This window comes from Polypterus senegalus, chromosome 13, assembly GCF_016835505.1.
Source record: "Polypterus senegalus isolate Bchr_013 chromosome 13, ASM1683550v1, whole genome shotgun sequence".
Lineage (NCBI taxonomy): Eukaryota > Metazoa > Chordata > Cladistia > Polypteriformes > Polypteridae > Polypterus > Polypterus senegalus.
Window position 1 is genome coordinate 148,213,261 of NC_053166.1, and position 19,312 is coordinate 148,232,572.

The window sequence follows — 19,312 nt, forward strand, 5'->3', positions numbered from 1 at the left end:
ATAATAGGCAGTGGAGTGGAGTGGTTTAAGATTTAGACTTCTTCCAAACCCTGAGGCTGTGGGTTCCCTTCCTGCTACTGCCACTGTGTCCCCCTGAGCGAGTCACTTCACCTGCCACTGCTCTAATTGGAAAAACAAAAGAAATGTAACCAACTATATCTCAAATGTTACAAGTCACCTTTGATAAAGGTATCGTCCAAATAATAATAATAAAAATAATAATAGTAAGAAATATTAGGCACTCTGGTGTAGTGGGTTAAAGCTTTGGACTTCAAACCCTGAGGCTGTGAGTTCTAACGCTGTGTGACCTTGAGCATGTCAATTCACTTGTCTTTGTTCCAATTGAAAAAAAAAACAAAACAAACAAAAAAAAATGTTACCAAATGTATCTCAGTTGTTTGAAGTCACCTTGGATAAAAGTGTCACTCAAATAACTAATAAAAATAACGAATGCGATTTCTTTGCTTCCCATCAGCATTTCACATTTGGGTTGAGTGGATATACCAGATACCACAATTTCACTAAATGTATAAATCTCAATAATAGGCAACTTTTTTTAAAAAATGCTTTTCTGAATGATGCACTCCCAAAGTTTGGGAATTTTTGGAATTTAAAAAGATGATTTGGAAATCCCACTGTCGACTCCCTCATTCCACTAATATTCCAAAGCAGATTTTGAGTTAAAAGAGGTGGCATGGTGGCGCAGTGCTAGAGCTGCTACTTTGTAGTGAAGGTTTGTGTTTAACTCTCTGTGTAGAGTTTGCATGTTCTCATTGTGTCTGCATGGCTTTCCTCCCACAATCTAAAAACCTGCAGGTTGGTTGGATTGGTGACACTATATTGATGTGTGTGTGCGTGTGTGTGTGTGTTCATCCTGCTCCCGTATGCATATGATTGTGTTCACCCAGAGATGGACTGGTACGCTTTTGTCAGGGGTAATGTGCCTACCTTGTGCCCAATGCTTGCTGCTCCAGAATAAATCCTGCTTTATTTTTTAAGTCCCCTTAGAAAACAGAATGGTATTTCCAGTTAAAAACTCTGAATAAGCTCACCATAAAGCCTGGAAGGTCCATGTCAAAAATATTTAGTTGGCCTCCCAATGTGAGGAATTTCTAATTTTGTACTCTTAATTACATGGCGTGCCAGTCAGCCCTGTGACAGGTATGGGGGACGACCACCTACTTCTCATTTCAGGCAATTCTCTCAAAGGTGGCCAGCTTTCACGCAAAGGCGCTCCTGAACACTGGCACACCATTCGGTGGGCGAGATGCACACGTTATCTTCCAAAGACAATACATGAAGCCCCTTAAAGCCAAATAGAGATCTTCTTACACAAATAAGGGGGGCGTGGGGGTGTTAGGAGGAGGTGGTCAGCTGCTAATCGCGATCATCCCTTCTTCTCGAGGAGACGGAAAAAGAAGGGGCAAGAGCAGCTCTCTCAGGAAAGGCAAAAAAACGAGAGGCGGAGAAAGAATCCAAAGTCAGGTAGAAAAATGAATAAAAGAGACGACAAAACTTCGGGAAGGCTTAGGCTGTTGAAATGAGTAAGCGGCCTATACGCGGACTCTGAGCTATCGTGGCAATCAAATCTGAACGAACCGCATCATCATCATCATCATATTGTACATTAAAGTCCTCAATTAAGTTTTCACATGGTGAACTCTCAAATAGCATGAAGCACTCGACACGTGCGCCAGGGCTATCGTGATCGATTCGCGCAGTGTCCACAAATTGTATTGTGTTAAATTTAAAAAGAGAGATAGATGTGAAAGGCGCTATATGATAGATAGATAGATAGATAGATAGATAGATAGATAGATAGATAGATAGATAGATAGATAGATCACTTTAAGAAGCCCTAGAATCATCATCAGAATTGACGGTGGGCTGAGGTCGGACAGTGACGCTAAAACTGGAATGCAAGTGACGCGCAGTCAACCCCCTCCTTACTTTACAGAACCAAGTGGTGCTGCATGGGGGACACCGGCATGTGACAGGAGGGTGGTCAGCGAGTCCCAGGCAGCCCTCAGTCGTGGTTAGATCGAGAGTGACGGTAGCTTCCTGAACCTCTCGCCTCGACTTGTAGTGGTATTCCATTCACGGTCCCCAGGTGCTGCCTCTCTTTATTATTAATCGACGCTCCATTCATTTGTCAGGTGCTGGACTTGGACATTAACGCGCTCTGCATTTCTCTGTAGTCTGTAATCGCAGCTCCCAGTGTGTGGAGAAAAGCACACCCGTGTTTAAGAATAAATAGTGGGTTCGATGTTTATTACACAGAAAGACCGAGAGACAGAGCGAAAGATCGTCATTTTTTTCAGTAACATCGATCAAACAGTCAAGCATTAGCAGCTGCAGACTCACTAATTGGGGCTCATCAGTTAAAGCGGAGCCACGTCTGCGCTGATGAGCCCCCCAGTTAAGGGGGCACAGCGATTTGCAGCTGCTAACTTGTATCGGCGCTCCTTCGTCCCCGAGTAGCTTCCAACATGTAAAATGAACGAATGGCATGCGCGATTTTAATGTCCCTCACAAATTCCTTCTCCCCGGACGGCGTACCACCCGCCTCAGCGCTATATGAAAGATAACAGGCAAACCTCCAAACCCAATCAAGAAGTCACATCTGGAGTACGAGTCATACAGTCCAGACATGACAACAGTTCAAAAAAGGAGACGAAAATAAACGAATAACACCAAAAAAAAAAAATCGATAAAAATAAAATGAAAGTGAACGATAGATTTTTTTTTTTCTGCTAGCGCACCTCGCGTCTTTAAGGTGAGAAGCTCCCATCTGACAGTTTAGTACTGAAAATGCAAAGCAATTGACTTCTCAATGCACGTTCACTGCACGTGCACGGGCTCTTATTCCACTGGGGGACCAAAAGCAAAGGACAGGCGATAAACAACGTTGTTGCATTTTGTGTTAATAGTAACATTAATGGCGCTTGCACGAGAATAACGGGGAGTAATATTATTGCTCTTATTATCATCATCTTTAACATTACGGACAATGTATGTAATGTGACAGGCGAAATTCTCTAGGCGTTGGACAAAGGCATAAAACAATAATAATAAATGCAACAAACTGTTAAATTAGGAATAAGGACGGGGACAGGGGTTAACAATTTTCAAAATCTTTTTACTGATATTATTTATCAACACAGCAGCAAAAAATAGTAACCTTGAGAGTGACGATATTAAGTACGCCCACCCACAACCCACAAAATCTTTCTTATATATAGACACACACACACACACACACACACACACACACAGAGTAAACCATTCATATCTAAAGCAAAGCAAAAGTAACACAACGGGATGCCCTAAAATAAGTCCAGCCGGACACTGGTGACGCGAGCCGAGAAACTCGTCTACTGACCTGCCCACTAACTTTCTCAAAAAATGGGTGGGTTTGGTTGGTGGGAGAAGACAGAAATAATTTGTACCGTCCAAAACCGCACAATCCCCCCGAAAACAAAAGCGACATCCCACTACCTCTCCGAAGCTCCCTACACGAGTTAGCGCACCGGCACTCAGAGGCGCCCCGGGGCTGCGCAAGAGTGGGGGGGTGGGGGTCGTGGGGGGGAATCTGGGGGCAAGATGCTTGAGGCACCGTTTCGGTAAAACGTACTGTTAAACCCGAGACAACCATAAAAAAAAGCTTCCTGTCTCACAAAAAAGAAGGCGAGCACCTCTCTCCGCTGCCGGTGCCGCTGCCTGAGCCGCCTATAGCCGCGACAGCTGGAGAGAGGTAGGACTACAGGCTGGTGGATTTCAAGAAAAGAGTTTCCAAAACGCGGCTGAGCTGACTTTCCATTTGAGCAGCATTCCTTGACACGCGCGCACACATACACACACGCAGACATGCCAACACACAGAAGCATGCAAAGCCCAGGCGTCCCCGCATATAAACACTAACCTTTTGAATGCAGTACGAAGGTGCAACCGAAAAAGAAGGAAAAATGCCAACCGCCGAATTAACACAGCAGCGCCTTGCAAACATCCCACGTTCCTTTTAAAAAAATCCTCCTCCTTTCAAAAGGCGTTTTATTATTTCCCTCTCTCTCTCTCTCCCTCTCTCTCCCGCGCTCTCTCTCTCTCTCTCTCTCTCTCTCTCTCTCTCTCTCTCTCCCTCTCTCTCGCTCAGCCTGCGTGTGTGTGTGCCTTACCTGAAGGGCATCTCCCACGACTGCAATTAGCTGCCAAGATTTCATTGTGGTCGGGCTGCAAAGAAGAAAAAAAAGAGAGAGAAGTGCCTCCTGTTTGCACGGCTGGGGCGTGATGGGGGGGTTGGATGCTGAGCGACGAGACACAGAGCGAGAGAGAGAGAGAAAGAGAGAGAGAGAGAGAGAAAATGGTACCCACGTGCTGCCAATATAAATGACTACAGACATCTGTCACTGTTCTTTGCGTGAGTCCATTTTCTTTCTACACTCCTGCGTTTTTTACCCATTCTCATCACAAACTCCTAACACCCCGGACCTAGATGGGGCTCGGGCACTGTCCTTTCCTTTGGCTCACCTTTCCATCACAGCGGGCCATTTTTAATTCCCTTGACTTGCTTGTAGTACACATACACTTATGATTCTCAAATTTTTACATTCTGAAGGGCTGCTGTTTTACTCGTTTCATTTTTTTTCTCCTAAATTTTGTGCCCACACACTTAAAAATATAGACACCCAAGCGGTTCTTCAGGAGGAACCATTTTTTGTTCCTACAGGAATCATCCATATGAAAGCTACAGAAAGAAATCTTCATTTATTCAGATCCAGTAAACAGGCCTTGAAAATATAGTCATGAATAGATTAGAACAAATTTGTGGAATACCAATGGGTCGCTACTTTTAGAAGGACTCCTGCTGTATGCAATAACCCAGGCTAAGATCAAGTTTCTTGATCTGTTGTGCCCTGGCAGGTAGCCTACTCTACATTAAAGATGGCTGTTTAGTTCAAATAACTATAGGAACCTTTTTAAAGGCCAAAGAATCGGCTTCACAGGATAAAGTGGTCTCCTTATACATGGACGCCGTCACAGTACGATATAGTTTTTTGGCAAGCAATGCCTCTGTTGATGAACCACACAACTCAGTAAAGTGCCATTGAAGAACTGTCATTTTTCAGACTGCAGCATTACTAGACGGCTTTCCATTTTGCGCTCGAGTCTTTTCAGTTTCAGCACCTCGGACAGCAGCTGCCTTCTCTGCGGTTAAGATGGGGACTAACCGTGAATGGGGATACCAAGACGGGAACTCATTTGTGGAAGTCTGATGGGCTTCCACTCTTAGAAAGACTCCTGTTGTATAATAACATGGGCTAAGTTCTGGTTTCTTCATCTTTTTTATCTTGCTACACTTAAAGATAAAGTTACCAAACTGATTCTTCAGGATTAAAGATTTTCGGTTCTCAAAATAACCATCAACGCGAAGGTTCCAGAAGGAACCTTACCTATAAATCCCTGACATGTACCATAAATATTGCTACTGTCTGCACATCCCTTGATATGACACCCATTTTTGAGCCCTGTTGTCACTGATGATAAAGACAGTTTCATATGCAGAGAAGCCTGTACAGAATGAAATGGATCTTTGTTGAATAATCCTTCAATGAGGGACCGCACAACCCATTAAAGTGCCATTGAAGAACTAATATTCTATTAATAGATGGCTTTCCAGGTTCAGGACCATGGAGAGCAGTTGTCTCATCTGTAGTGAAGGCAGTAATCAATGATAAATGGGACATTAACACACGGCTGGGCATCTCTTTGTGTGTCATATGTGAGTCATCACAGTGCACTTATGTGAGCTGACACCCTGTCCAGGGTTGGTACCTACCTTGCATCCAGTGCCACAAATGAACGGTTGTATTGATGTTTTTGAGAGCGTAACACCTTTCTCATAATTTACTAATTAATTATTTTTATGGAGAGCTTTTCTAACCTACTCAGTGCTTTATATAGACAGCGGGGAGCCACCACCAATGTGTAGAATCCACCTGGATGAGCCAACATCAGCCATTTTTATGCCAGTATACACACCACACCTGAGCTATTAGGTGGTGAAGTGGAGACACACAGAGAGAGAGAGAGAGAGAGGACAATTAGAGAGGGCCAGAATGAGCAGGCCATGGTAGGCAATTTAGCCAGGACATCAGGAGACACCCTACTCTTTTTCTGAAGATGCCCAGAGATCTTTAATAACCACAGAGAGTGTCAGGACTTCTGCCCATCTGAAGGACAGCACTATTTTTACAATACATTCAAGTCAGGTGAGGTTGGGGAACACGCAATGGTACAGCACATTGCCGCACCCACCACATGATGAAACAGTTCTGGATCCTGGTTGGCAAACAAGGGCAGACACATGGTCCAGTCCCACCCTCCAGAAATGACCATCTATCTGCCACAGCCAGGTGTTATGTGGGCATCCCTTTGGCCTGGTGCAGCCACTTGGTCCTCAACAATGAGGGTCCTGTGAGCTGTATCACCCTCAAAATGCAGGCAATGTACCTCATTCGGGACTCCATGACTAACCGCTCATTAGACACAAAGTCAAACCAGCGGTACCAAAGGATTCTCTGGGGAGACACAGTACCAAAGAAGTCCAGTCTTCATCTCAGGTCACTGGATAGCGTTTATGTTTCACAACCATATTGCAAGACAGGAAGCACCAGGGCTCTAAAGACTTGAACCTTTGTCCTTTTGTAAAGATATTGGGAGTGCCACACACCCCTTTCCAGCGACCTCATGAACTCCGATGCCCTCCCAATCTGCCTACTGACTTCATAGGAAGACTCACCAGAGACATGAATGACCTGGCAGTGCTTGTGTCATAAACAGCACATTCCTACTAATTCTTTATATTTATATAGTGCTTTTCTCACTACTCAAAGTGCACTGCCAACTCCATGCATGGAGGATACAGGACGAGAACACATGATCTCCTAAATGTGAGGCTGCAGTGCTACCATGGCACTACCTGCTCACATTGCTCCCATCACCCCACTGTAGCATTGGGATCGAAACAGATTTACAGGATATAGTGCCCCCTGCTGGCCTCACCCGCACCTCTTCCAGCAGCAACCCAAGCTTTTTCCTAGGTGGTCTCCCATCCAAGTCCTGGCCAGACCCAAACGTGCTTAGCTTCAGGTGGATGACCTGTTCTGGAGTGCAGGTGGCATGGCTATTGGTATTTCTGGAATACCTGATTTTAAATTTTAAAAGACTCCTGCTGCATGCAATTGCTTGAGCTACATTCAGGTTTCATGATCTGGACATAGACCTAGGTTCGCTTCCCGGGTCCTCCTTGCATGGAGTCTGTATATTCTCCCCGTGTCTGCATGGGTTTCCTCCAGGTACTCCAGTTTCCTCTCACAGTCCAAAGACATGCGGGTTAGGTGCATTGGCAATCCTAAATTGTCCCTAGAGTGTGCTTGGTGTGTGTGTGTGTGTAAGCGCCCTGCAGTGGGCTGGCACCCTGCCCAGGGTTTGTTTCCTGCCTTGTGCCCCGTGTTGGCTGGGATTGGCTCCAGCAGACCCCCGTAACCATGTTTTATGATACAATGGGTTGGATGATAGATGGATGGATGATCTGGACATATCCTACTAGGCAGCTGATTATACATTTTAAAGACTTCTGTTTTGTCCATATATTAGGAACCATTTTCAAAGACCAAAATAACCAACTTCATATGCAAGGAAGCCTTCACAGAATGAAATGTTGCTTGGTCAGGCAGTGGTTTTATGAGAATGACAGAACCCAGTGCCACTAAAGGACTGTCATTCTTGAGAGTGTATGATGGGCAGCTGCCTCCCAATCAGGGCTGCTTTGCATCTATGAAGAGGGATTAGGCAAGCCTCTGACCTGCCATTTTTGTAAATATTTGGTCTTTAGAGCCTAAAATGGTAGCTTAAGTGGAGGTCAGGGCAGTAATTTAAGTGACCAGCTGTGCTGTTCTTCAATGTTAAACTCAAGGGATGATATTCAGGAGGAAGGTCACTCAAGACTGACATTTTCTTTGATGTTAGACCATGGACAGTGAGAGGGGGAACCAATCCAGATCTTCAAAAGGATCAAAGGCAGTTGGTACAGTCAGTTCAGAACAGGACATATGTAAGGACACCAGAGAACATTAAGGGTGAGTGCATTCAGGACACAAACTCCTCTCTTAAATACAAAGGTGCCCAAGTTGTTCTTCAGAGCAAGCCATAGGGGAACCATTTTTGATTGTGTAAGGAACCCCCGACAGGAATAATCCAGAAAGAACTTGTATTTATTTAGACCCATAATAAGCTCCTTCAATAACCACAAATAGATAACAGATTTGTGATTTTCAAAGGTCTCTTACTGCATACAATGACACAAGGTAAGTTCAGGTTTTCTTGATCTGTCAGCATTGGTTTCTGTTTTGTCCACATATTAGGAGCCTTTCCAAAGTCCAAAGAATCAAAGTCACATTCAAAGATGAAGTGGTCCTTTGTCCAGCCCGAGGAACCACACAAGTCAGTAAAGTGTCATTAGCGGACTGTGATTTTTAGGAGTGTAGCATTCCATTTTGTGAGTCTTTTCCGGTTCAGCACCATGGAGAGCAGCTGCCTTATCGGCTGCCAAGACAGGGACCAGCTGTGAATGGGCATCTCTTTTTGAGTCATGAGGGATGTGAGTTGGCACCCTGTCTAGGGTTGGCACCTACCCTTGCACCCAGTACTAAAAAAAAAAAAAATAAAAAAATGAAGGGTTGTATTGATGTTCTTCAGAGTGCGGCCCCTCCACCTTCCTTCAATGAATTTTCTATTATGGTGTTACATTATGCAACATAAGTGAAGGAAGGTTTGGCTGGCAGTCATGTACTGATGGAACTGAGCTGAAGCAATTTGGACATTTTTATCTAATACCCCCCGGCAAAGATTATTATAGAAGACCCTGGATACACTAGGTGGTAATACTGTAAATCTCTTGGTGGGCATAGGGGGGTCTGAGAACTAACCAGGAGGAGATGGAGACTGTTAGGAGGAAATCTGTCCCATTATCTTCCACTCCACTCCTTCAAATTATTTATCCAACCATTATGAAGCCCGTTTAATCAAATTTAGGGTCACAGGGACAAAAGTTCACCCAGGCAGCCCTGGGTCTGCTTGGCCTCTGTCACCCTTTGTGTCTCATTAGTTCTGGAGTGTGGAGGTGCTGGCTGAACTGTAAGTGTTTTAAAATGTAGATGGAAATTGTTGGCATCTGCCATAGTGGCTGGCACTACAAGACCAGGTTTCAAATTCTGATGTAGTGGCTGCCCATATTCTTTTGTCTCTTTGTACTCCTGATTTCTGCCACATGCCAAATATATCTGTGGCCTGGCATAAGCGGGTGTCTGTTGTGATACAGTGGCATGCCATTCAAGGTCGATTCAGGTCTTACCAGGATGTTCTTCTGCTTCTGCATTCAGGATGAGATCAACACAGGTGTGCAAAATTAAAAAAAAAAAAAAATTCCATATTTTAAAGAAGCTCAATACACCGTTGAATGGAGAGCTGACACGGGTCTTATCTTCTGGTGGAAATTGTGATAAACTCCATACCAACACCAGAATTGCATTGGAAAGTCAAAAATCAATATTGCCAATGCCAAGTAGGGGCATCACATGGACACACACCCAACTCTTTTACACTTGGGTCTGCTCATCCTTAAAAGATAGATAGATAGATAGATAGATAGATAGATAGATAGATAGATAGATAGATAGATAGATAGATAGATAGATAGATAGATACTTTATTAATCCCAAGGGGAAATTCACAAGCTGTCAAGCAGCAGTAGCATTGCCATTGGTCTTCTGACCCAGAAGAAGGAAGAAGGTTCATTTTTGGTGTCTTTTAGTGGTAAAGAAAAGCACATCGGGCACTGAATTGTTACAAATTTACTGTCAGAATGACCTTTGAGAGGCACAGAGCATGCGCTGATATCATGTGTTGCCACACCCGCCACATGACAAACCAGCTCAAGATCCCAGATTAGGACAGCAGGTGACACCTCAGGACCACACCAATTCAGATGGAATGGAACAGCGTGAGGATTTGTTACGGAGTCTTATTGCCAATCCTGCTACCAACCCCCAAGTTTTCCCTGTAAACTGCAGATTAACGTCATACCCTGGATGAAGCAATTGCAGTTTAAGGGTCTTCCTCAAGGGCCCAACGGAGTAGAGTCACTTCTGCCATTTATGGGATTTGAACCGGCAGCCTTCCGATTGCCAGCCTCAGTGCAACCACTCCTCCCGCTTTTGAGAGGCACAACTGAATGGTCCGGAAGCAGAGAGGACCAACAAGTGAAGGGTCATTTGAAACACCTGAGCCTTCTCACAGATCAACCCTGGGTGCTGATCAACCATTTGCAGCTATGGTCAAAGTGAAGTGTGCAACCCCGTTGTCTGCTCATGCTAGTCTGTAGCCCACCATGAGATCCCCACTCAGAATTCACCACTTCTGATAATCCGGAGTCCTTCTTGTCCACCTCTAGGCTTGCCCCTGCTGAGATGTGGAGTGTATGCACTGCAATTTGCTTCTCGGTCTGCATGATTTTTCCAGGATTCCAACAGAAGACCAGCAGAGTGAGCCCCACCCCCACCCCCCATACACCCACACACACCCACCCCCACACACGCCAACCTGCTGAAGTGCTCCAGTAAGCTGGTAACACCAACAGCTTCACGACCTGTCAGGTTCTTCAGTCACCTCGTCTTCAGCCTCTGTCATGAGCCTGTCCCGCCATGTCAGGGGCGTCACATGTAGTCGTCACACTGCACTACCAATGTCTCCATTCCTTGAGACCCACTAGCTGCACTGCTTCGTCCCTCATTTTCCCCTCTCAAAGTCCATGTTGTAACACCCCACATGTTGCTCCATTGATATCTCTGCCATTTCTGCACTCCTTAAAACTGCTTCTCCATTACTTTGTTCCTGTTGTTACCCTCACTGATCCTTGGATTGTTAAGCCACTTACGCTCCACTAATAATAGAAGTGTGACGTCAGCTCTCGTGGGACAGCGATCTTCACACCCGTGCACTTCTCGTAATGTTTCGCCGATCCCTGTGGTGTGACTTTCCTCCCATTCTTCTTCTTCTGATCTCTGTAAAGTTTATCGTTCGTCATGCATGTCAGCAGAGCCACTCCATTTTTCTGAGGGCTCCACTATGTGTTCGGATCATGAAACTCCTCATTCTGCCCTGTTGAACCCCAGCCATGGCTTTCCTGCTTTAGTGTTGACTCTGGTGCTGTCACAGTCCTCATGCTAGACTATCACTGTCTGACTTGCATGATGAACGCTTACCTGGCCAGGACACTTTCATAATGGGGCTTGCACAGGGGGGATGACAGAGGGCACCCCCCCCACACACACACACACCCTTGGTGCCATGAAACCTCAACATTCTCAGGGCCCGTAACCACACACAGGGGGTGCATGGAGAATGGCTGACCCTTCCTCTGCAGTACGGAGACTGTGGAACACCTGGGGCACTTTCCGGGTGGTCTAGAAAAGGAGGCCAAATCACTCCATTATGGGGAGCCAGAGTCGGGAGGAAGAGGGATGAAGCTTTCCAGGAGGAGTGAAGCCAGAAGGAGACAGAGAGAAGAAAGACAAAGTACTGTGTGCTTGGGGCTGTGTTCTACTGGGCTGTGTATGGTGCACAGGAGGTGAGAAACATTTGAAAAGCCTTTCCCACTGAATTAATAAAAGCCTCGTATTGTGCTCCACTTGTGTCTGTGCTTGCTGCGTCGGGTGTTTGGGGAGCTGGGCGCCCCCTGGTGGTCACACTAGTGACAGTCTTCATACTCCACTAAAGTTACCTGAGCTGTGACTTGAATTATACTGCACTACTAATATCAGGACCAGGACGTATCTCGTATCACATTCCTGGTCCTGCACTACTGAAACTGGACCTGTCACATTCCTCGAACTCCATTACTGCTTTCAAGGATGTTATTGTTCATTCAGTTATTAAACTCCCTCTACTGCATCCCTAATATCGAACTTGTTGCATTCCTCATCCTGGACCACCGATGTCGAGTCAAACTGCGCTAGGATAGTCCTCATGCTTCACTACGGATATTCTGGTTGTTACACTTCTTTTTAGGAAGTCTCTGCGCACTGGAGAGATTCCGAAGGACTGGAAAATGGCAAATATCATCTCATTATAAAAAAGGGTGACAGGGCAGATCCAATTAACTATAGGCCAGTAAGCTTAACATGCATCACAGGAAAATTAATGGAAGGAATTATTAAGGATAAGATTGAGAAACAGATGGCAAGGACAGGAGTTATTAGGAACAGTCAGCATGGGTTCAGAAGAGGGAGGTCGTGTTTTACTAACATGCTGGAATTCTATGAGGAGGCAACAGAAGAATACGATCAAAGTGGAGCTTATGATATTATTTATCTGGACTTTCAGAAAGCATTTGATAAGGTGCCACATGAGAGGGTGGGCATCAAACTGAAAGAAGTGGGAGTTCAGAGTGTGGTGTGAAGATGGGGGCAGAATTGGCTCAGACACAGGAAGCAGAGGGTGATGGTGCGAGGAACCTCATCAGAACTGGCCGATGTTAAGAGTGGTGACCAGCAGGGGTCAGTGCTGGAGCTGCTGCTATTTTTAATATATATAAATGATTTAGATAGGAATATAAGTAACAAGCTGGTTAAGTTTGTAGATGATACCAAGATAGGTGGACTAGTAGATAATTTGGAATCTGTTTTATCATTACAGAAGGACTTGGATAGCATGCAGGCTTGGGCAGATTTGTGACAGATGAAATTTAATGTCAGTAAATGTAAAGTATTACACATAGGAAGTAAAAATGTTAGGTTTGAATACACAATGGGCAGTCAGAAAATCGAGAGTCCACCTTATGAGAAGGATTTAGGAGTCATAGTGGACTCTAAGCTATCAACTTCCCGACAGTGTTCAGAAGCCATTAAGTAGGCTAACAGACTGTCAGGTTATATAGCGCCTTGATGTGTGGAGTACAAGTCACAGGAGGTTCTGCTCAAACTTTATAACACACTGGTGAGGCTTCATCTTGAGTACTGGGGGCAGTTTTGGTCTCCAGGCTACAAAAAAGGACATAGCAGCGTTTGAAAAAGTCCAGAGAAGAGCGACTAGGCTGATTCCAGGACTTACAGGGGTTGAATTATGCGGAAAGATTAAAAGAGCTGAGCCTTTAGAGTTTAAGCAAAAGAGGATTAAGAGGTGACCTGATTGAAGTATTTAAAATTATGAAGGGAATTAGTCCAGTGGATCGAGACTTGTATTTTAAAATGAGTTCATCAAGAACACAGGGACACTGTTGGAAACTTGTTAAGGGTCAATTTTGCACAAATATTAGGACGTTTTTCTTTACACAAAGAACGATAGACACTTGGAATAAACTACCAAGTATTGTGGTAGGCAGTAAGACGTTAGGGACTTTCAAAACTCAACTTGATGTTTTCTTGGAGGAAATAAGTGGACAGGACTGGCAAGCTTTGTTGGGCTGAATGGCCTGTTCTCGTCAAGAGTGTCCTAATGTTCTTCTACTTCACTATGGATATCACAGTCAGCACACCCCTTGTACTTCATTATAGATATCATAGTTGTCACGTTCCTTATAATCTGTCGTGTATTCCTTGTGTTTCATTATGGTTATCAGGTTCATTTTAGCCCTCGGACCTCACTCTGGATATTCTGGTCATTAAATTCCTTGGGTCTTACTATGAATATCTTCATTCTGTCCTGCTGACAGAGACATTTCACAATCCTTTAATTGCATCTCTTGATACTCAACTTGTCCCAGTCCTCCTGCTTGACTATGGAGATCAGCAGCTTTATGTCCCTCGAAGAGCACAACTGAAATCGGAGTCGTTATATTCCTTACTTTCACTATGAATACTGTAGTCACTACATTTCTCATGTTTTACTATGGATATCGTACTTGTTACGTTCTTCTAATGGTACTTTACTATGGATATCAAAGTCGTTACGTGGCTCATATTTCACGATGCATAGTGCAGTTGTTAAATTCCTCTCACCCCTCTATGGATATTACGATCATTTCATTCTTAGTTCTGCACTTCTGACAGAGCCGTCACATCTCACATATAGGAGAGGCCCCGCTCCTCCGACTTGACTATTGATATCATAGCGGTTACATTCCTTCTGTTACACTCTTAATTTCAAACTCGTTCATTCCATTGACTACTGAAATCGTAGTCATTACATCCTTTGTACTTCGTTATGAATATTGTGATTGTTACATTCCTTGCACTTCACTATGGATGTCACGGCCATCACATTCCTCATTCTACACTCTTAATATCAAACTTTACTACAGACATTGGAGTCTTTTATAGGCCTTGGACTGCAGTACCAATACTAAACGTTATACTCCTCCTAGTTAACCACAGATACCGTAGTCATGACTTCCTGTTAGGGGATTTTACTATGGATATCATTGTCATTACATTGCTCGTGTTTCACTCTGGGTATTGTACTCCTCACACCTAACTATAGAATTACGTTCCTTGTAATGCACTCTTAATTTTGAAGTTGTCTTGGTGCTCTTACTTGGCTGTGGACGTTGGAGTCTTTATGTTCCTTGTACTGCATTGCCAACGTCGTATCACGGTCATTACATTCATTCTGTTTACTTACAGATATTGCATTTGTTACAGTCTTCTTACTTCACTATGGACAGCGCAGTCATTGCATTCCTCTTACTTCACTATAGATATCGTAATTGTTGCATTCCTCATAACTCCTTATGGATACCATGGTAGTTATATTCATCTTACTTCACTATCGATATCTTAGTTATTAAATTCCTCATAATTCACAATGGATAGCACTGTTGTTAAATTTTTCTTACTTCACTATAGATATCGTAATTGTTGCATTCCTCATAACTCATTATGGATACCACAGTCGTTATGTTCATCTTACTTCACTATCGATATCCTAGTCATTGTATTCCTTGTACTTCACTACAGATATTCTAGTTGTTACATTCCTCAGAATTCACAATGGCTATCATTGTCCAATTTCTCTGACTATCACTATAGATATCGTAGTCGTTACACTCCTCTAACTTTGTTGTGGATATCACAGTCATTACATTCCTCCTGTTTCACTATGGGCATTGTGGCCATGCTAGCCATTGCACTCCTTTTACTTCACTCATCATAAAGCACTCTATGATACTGTAGTCCTTAAATTCCACTTTACGAATATTAAAGTCATTTCATTTCCCTCATTTTGTCTTTGACATAATAGACATTACATTTCTCTTGCTTCATTATAGATATTACAATCATTAAATTCGTCACACTTTACTATGCACATCCGACTTGTTGTACTCCTTGTACTTCAACTGCAGATATCGTAGTCGTTAAATTCCTCATAACCTACTATGGATGCTGCTGTTTCATTCTTAGTGCATTACTGCTGATTTAGCCATTCCTACATTTTATGCACTGCACAAGTAATATCAAACTCCTTCCACTCCACCTACTTAGTTATGTATATCGGAGTCATTACATTTCTTATTTTCACTTATGGATATTGCAGTCATTACATTGCTTGTATTTCACTCTGTTAAATTCCACATAACTCACTATGGATATTGAGATCATTTCATTCTCAATTCTCTACTACTGATAGAGTCATTGCTACATTTCTTGTACTGCACTCTCAATGCTGAACTTGTCCCTCTCCAGTTACTTGACTATGGACATTGGAGTCGCTATATTCTTTTTCTTCTCATTCCATTGCTCATATTTTATAATGGATATCGTAGCTGTTACATTCTTCTCATGGTATTTTACTATGAATACCGTAGTCATTAAACTGCACACATTTCACTAAGGATATCATAGTTGTTGCATTCCTAGTACTTCACTATGGACATCGTAATTGTTGCATTCCTCTTATGGTATTTTACTATGAATGCTGTAGTCATTACATTTCTTGTATTTAATTATGGATATCATAGTTGTTGTATTCCTTGTACTTCACTATGGATATCATAGTCATTGCATTCCTCTTACGGTACTTGACTATGGATATACAGTAGTTGTATTCCTCTTACGGTAGTTTACTTTGGATATTGTAGTCATTATATTGTATATATTCCACTATGGATGTCGTAAGTTGTTTCATTCCTCTAATGGTATTTTACTATACTATTTTACATAGTCAGTAAATCCCTCATACCTCATTATGGATATTGTCATCATGGCCATCATAGTTCTGTTACTACATTTCTCATACTGCACTTTTAATATTGAACTTGTCCCACTACACCTACTTGACTAAGGATCTCGTAGTCATTATATTCCTCTTACGGTACTTGACTATGGATCTCGTAATCATGACATTTCTTATATACACTATGGATGTTGTAGTTGTTACATTCCTCTTACGGTAGTTTACTTTGGATATTGTACTCATTATATTGTGTGTATTCCACTATGGGCATTGTAGTTGTTACATTCCTCTTATGGTGCTTCACTATGGATATCATAGTTGATAAATCCATCATACCTCACTACGAATATTGCGATTACTGCCTTCTAAGTTCTGTTACTACATTTCTCGTATTACACTATTAATATTGAACTTGTCCCACCGTACCTACTTGACCATGGATAGTGTAGTCGTTACATTTCTTATATTCATTATGGATATCGTAGTCGTTGTATTCCTCTTACAGTACTTTACTATGGATATTGTAGTCGTTTCATTCCTTAAATTCACTATGGATGTTGTATTTGTTACATTCTTCTTACGGTCCTTCGCTATGGATATCATAGTCAGTAAATCCCTCATACCTCATTATGGATATTGTCATCATGGCCGTCTTAGTTCTGTTACTACATTTCTCATTCTGCACTCTTAATGTTGAACTTGTCCCACTCCACCTACTTGACTAAGGATCTCATAGTCATTATATTCCTCTTACGGTACTTGACTATGGATATCATAGTCGGTAAATCCATCATACCTCACTACAAATATTGTGATTACTGCCTTCTAAGTTCTGCTACTACATTTCTTGTATTACACTTTTAATGTTGAACTTGTCCCACCGTATACCTACTTGACCATGGATAGTGTAGTCATTACATTTCTTATATTCACTATGGATATCATAGTCATTGTATTCCTCTTACAGTACTTTACTATGGATATTGTAGTCGTTACCTTCCTTATATTCACTATGGACATCATAGTTGTTACATTCCTCTTATGGTCCTTCGCTATGGATATCATAGTCGGTAAATCCCTCATACCTCACTATGGATATCGTGATCATAGCCATCTTAGTTCTGTTACTACATTTCTCATTCTGCACTCTTAGTGTTGAACTTGTCCCACTCCACCTACTTGACTAAGAATCTCATAGTCGTTATATTCCTCTTACGGTACTTGACTATGGATCTCGTAATCATGACATTTCTTATATACACTATTGATGTCATAGTTGTTACGTTCCTCTTACAGTAGTTTACTATGGATATTGTACTCATCATATTGTGTGTATTCCACTATGGACGTTGTAGTTGTTACATTCCTCTTATGGTCCTTCGCTATGGATATCATAGTCGGTACATCTGTCATACCTCACTACAAATATTGCGATTACTGCCTTCTAAGTTCTGTTACTACATTTCTCGTATTACACTTTTAATGTTGAACTTGTCCTACTGTACCTACTTGACCATAGATAGTGTAGTCGTTACATTTCTTATATTCACTATGGATATCGTAGTCATTGTATTCCTCTTATAGTACTTTACTATGGATATTGTAGTCGTTACCTTATTTATATTCACTATGGACATCGTAGTCATTACATTCCTCTTACGGTACTTGACTATGGATGTCGTAGTTGTTACATTCCTTATATTCACTATGGATGTCGTAGTTGTTACATTCCTCTTATGGTCCTTCGCTATGGATATCATAGTCGGTAAATCCCTCATACCCCACTATGGATATTGTGATCATAGCCATCTTAGTTCTGTCAATACATTTCTCATACTGCACTCTTAATGTTGAACTCGTCCCACTCCACCTACTTGACTATGGATCTCATAGTCGTTACCTTTCTTGTCCTTCATTATGGATCTCATAGTCATTATAATCTTTGTACTGCTTTCGTAACACTGAAGACAGGCCTTCTACTATTGCAGTCACGGCAATTCTCTGCACTTTATTCAGAATCTCACAGTTGTTAAATTCCTTGTATTTCACTTTGGTTGTCATGGCCGTTACTTTTCTAGGTGTTGAACTTGTCTCTTTCCACGCACTCCACTTTGGATTTTGTGGCCACGCCATTCCTAACATTAGGACTTTGATCGCCGGACTCTTGAATGTCCATCGATGTCCAAGTCATGCAATTCTCAGCTGACCTCAGTGTCCTATGGTGGGACAAATGGGATAAAAAGGGAAATGCCTGACGTCAGGCTGACACCAACCCAACTCACTCCTGGCATGGCTTTGCACAGGCAGACGTAGTAAGAACCGGGATGCGTGTTCAGGCTCTTTCACGTGGCTCCTAAAACACTGGATTTAGTAATACGTACTTTCACAAAAAGGAAAAAATAAAAATGGGACCAGCAAATCCAGCCTAAGCAGTTTTGATAGAAGTTGATTAAAAGACAGGCTTTTGTTCCTGCCATTGCCCCCATGTCTTACTGTTTGCCAAGCGCCAGCCCCCATTTCCGTAACACCAACTCTGATAGCTCAGGTCCAGATGAGAAAGTGTCCAGCACGGCCGAACGACAGCCTGAGCAGCGGCAGCACGCCGGGAGAGGATCACAGACTGTGTGTTGGTGTATGTGTCAGTACCTCGGCTGAATCATAGGCAAGTGAATTATGTCACACATAAGAGGGCTTCAAATGCCAAAAATTTCTTGTCTTGTTCTGACACCGAGGCTTCAGTCGAAGAGAGGGGACTGTATGAGTGTTTGATGTTCGAGCTGACGCAGGCAATCTAAATACATGATGACGGGCATTAGTGAGAAGAAGCCTGTGCCAGCAGAGCCTGGTGGCAGGCCGCACATCCAGGATGAAAGTCAAAGGCGGGCAGCAGAGAAATGCCTGCCGCTCGTTCGCAGTGCCAGCAGGGATCTGCACCGTCGTCTTTAGCTGTCATCTTTCCTGTTTTTTCCTTTCTCTTTTTAAATGACTTAACAGGAGTAACATGAGAAGGCTCGGATGTTTGAATGTAAGGCTTTGAAATATGAGTTCGAAAGAACATGCCATCATTCAAAATGCCAAATTAGGACAC

The 19,312-nt window shown here is 42.9% G+C and overlaps 1 protein-coding gene across 13 annotated transcripts in view; it reads right to left on the minus strand.

Moving 5' to 3' along the window:
* The window catches only part of rbfox1 (RNA binding fox-1 homolog 1), a 2,577,027-nt gene that overhangs the window by 1,297,747 nt on the left and 1,259,968 nt on the right, over positions 1–19,312 (minus strand). Inside the window, exon 1 of one of the 13 annotated variants that reach the window (XM_039775122.1) lies at positions 4,173–4,241. The exons of 11 other annotated variants lie outside the window; for them this stretch is intronic. In XM_039775122.1, the coding sequence (XP_039631056.1) occupies positions 4,173–4,217 (45 nt within the window). In that variant the 5' untranslated portion in view covers positions 4,218–4,241. Of the gene's footprint in view, positions 1–3,922; positions 4,061–4,172; positions 4,242–19,312 lie in introns of those variants that run through there. One more of the 13 variants, XM_039775121.1, reaches the window with a different exon arrangement.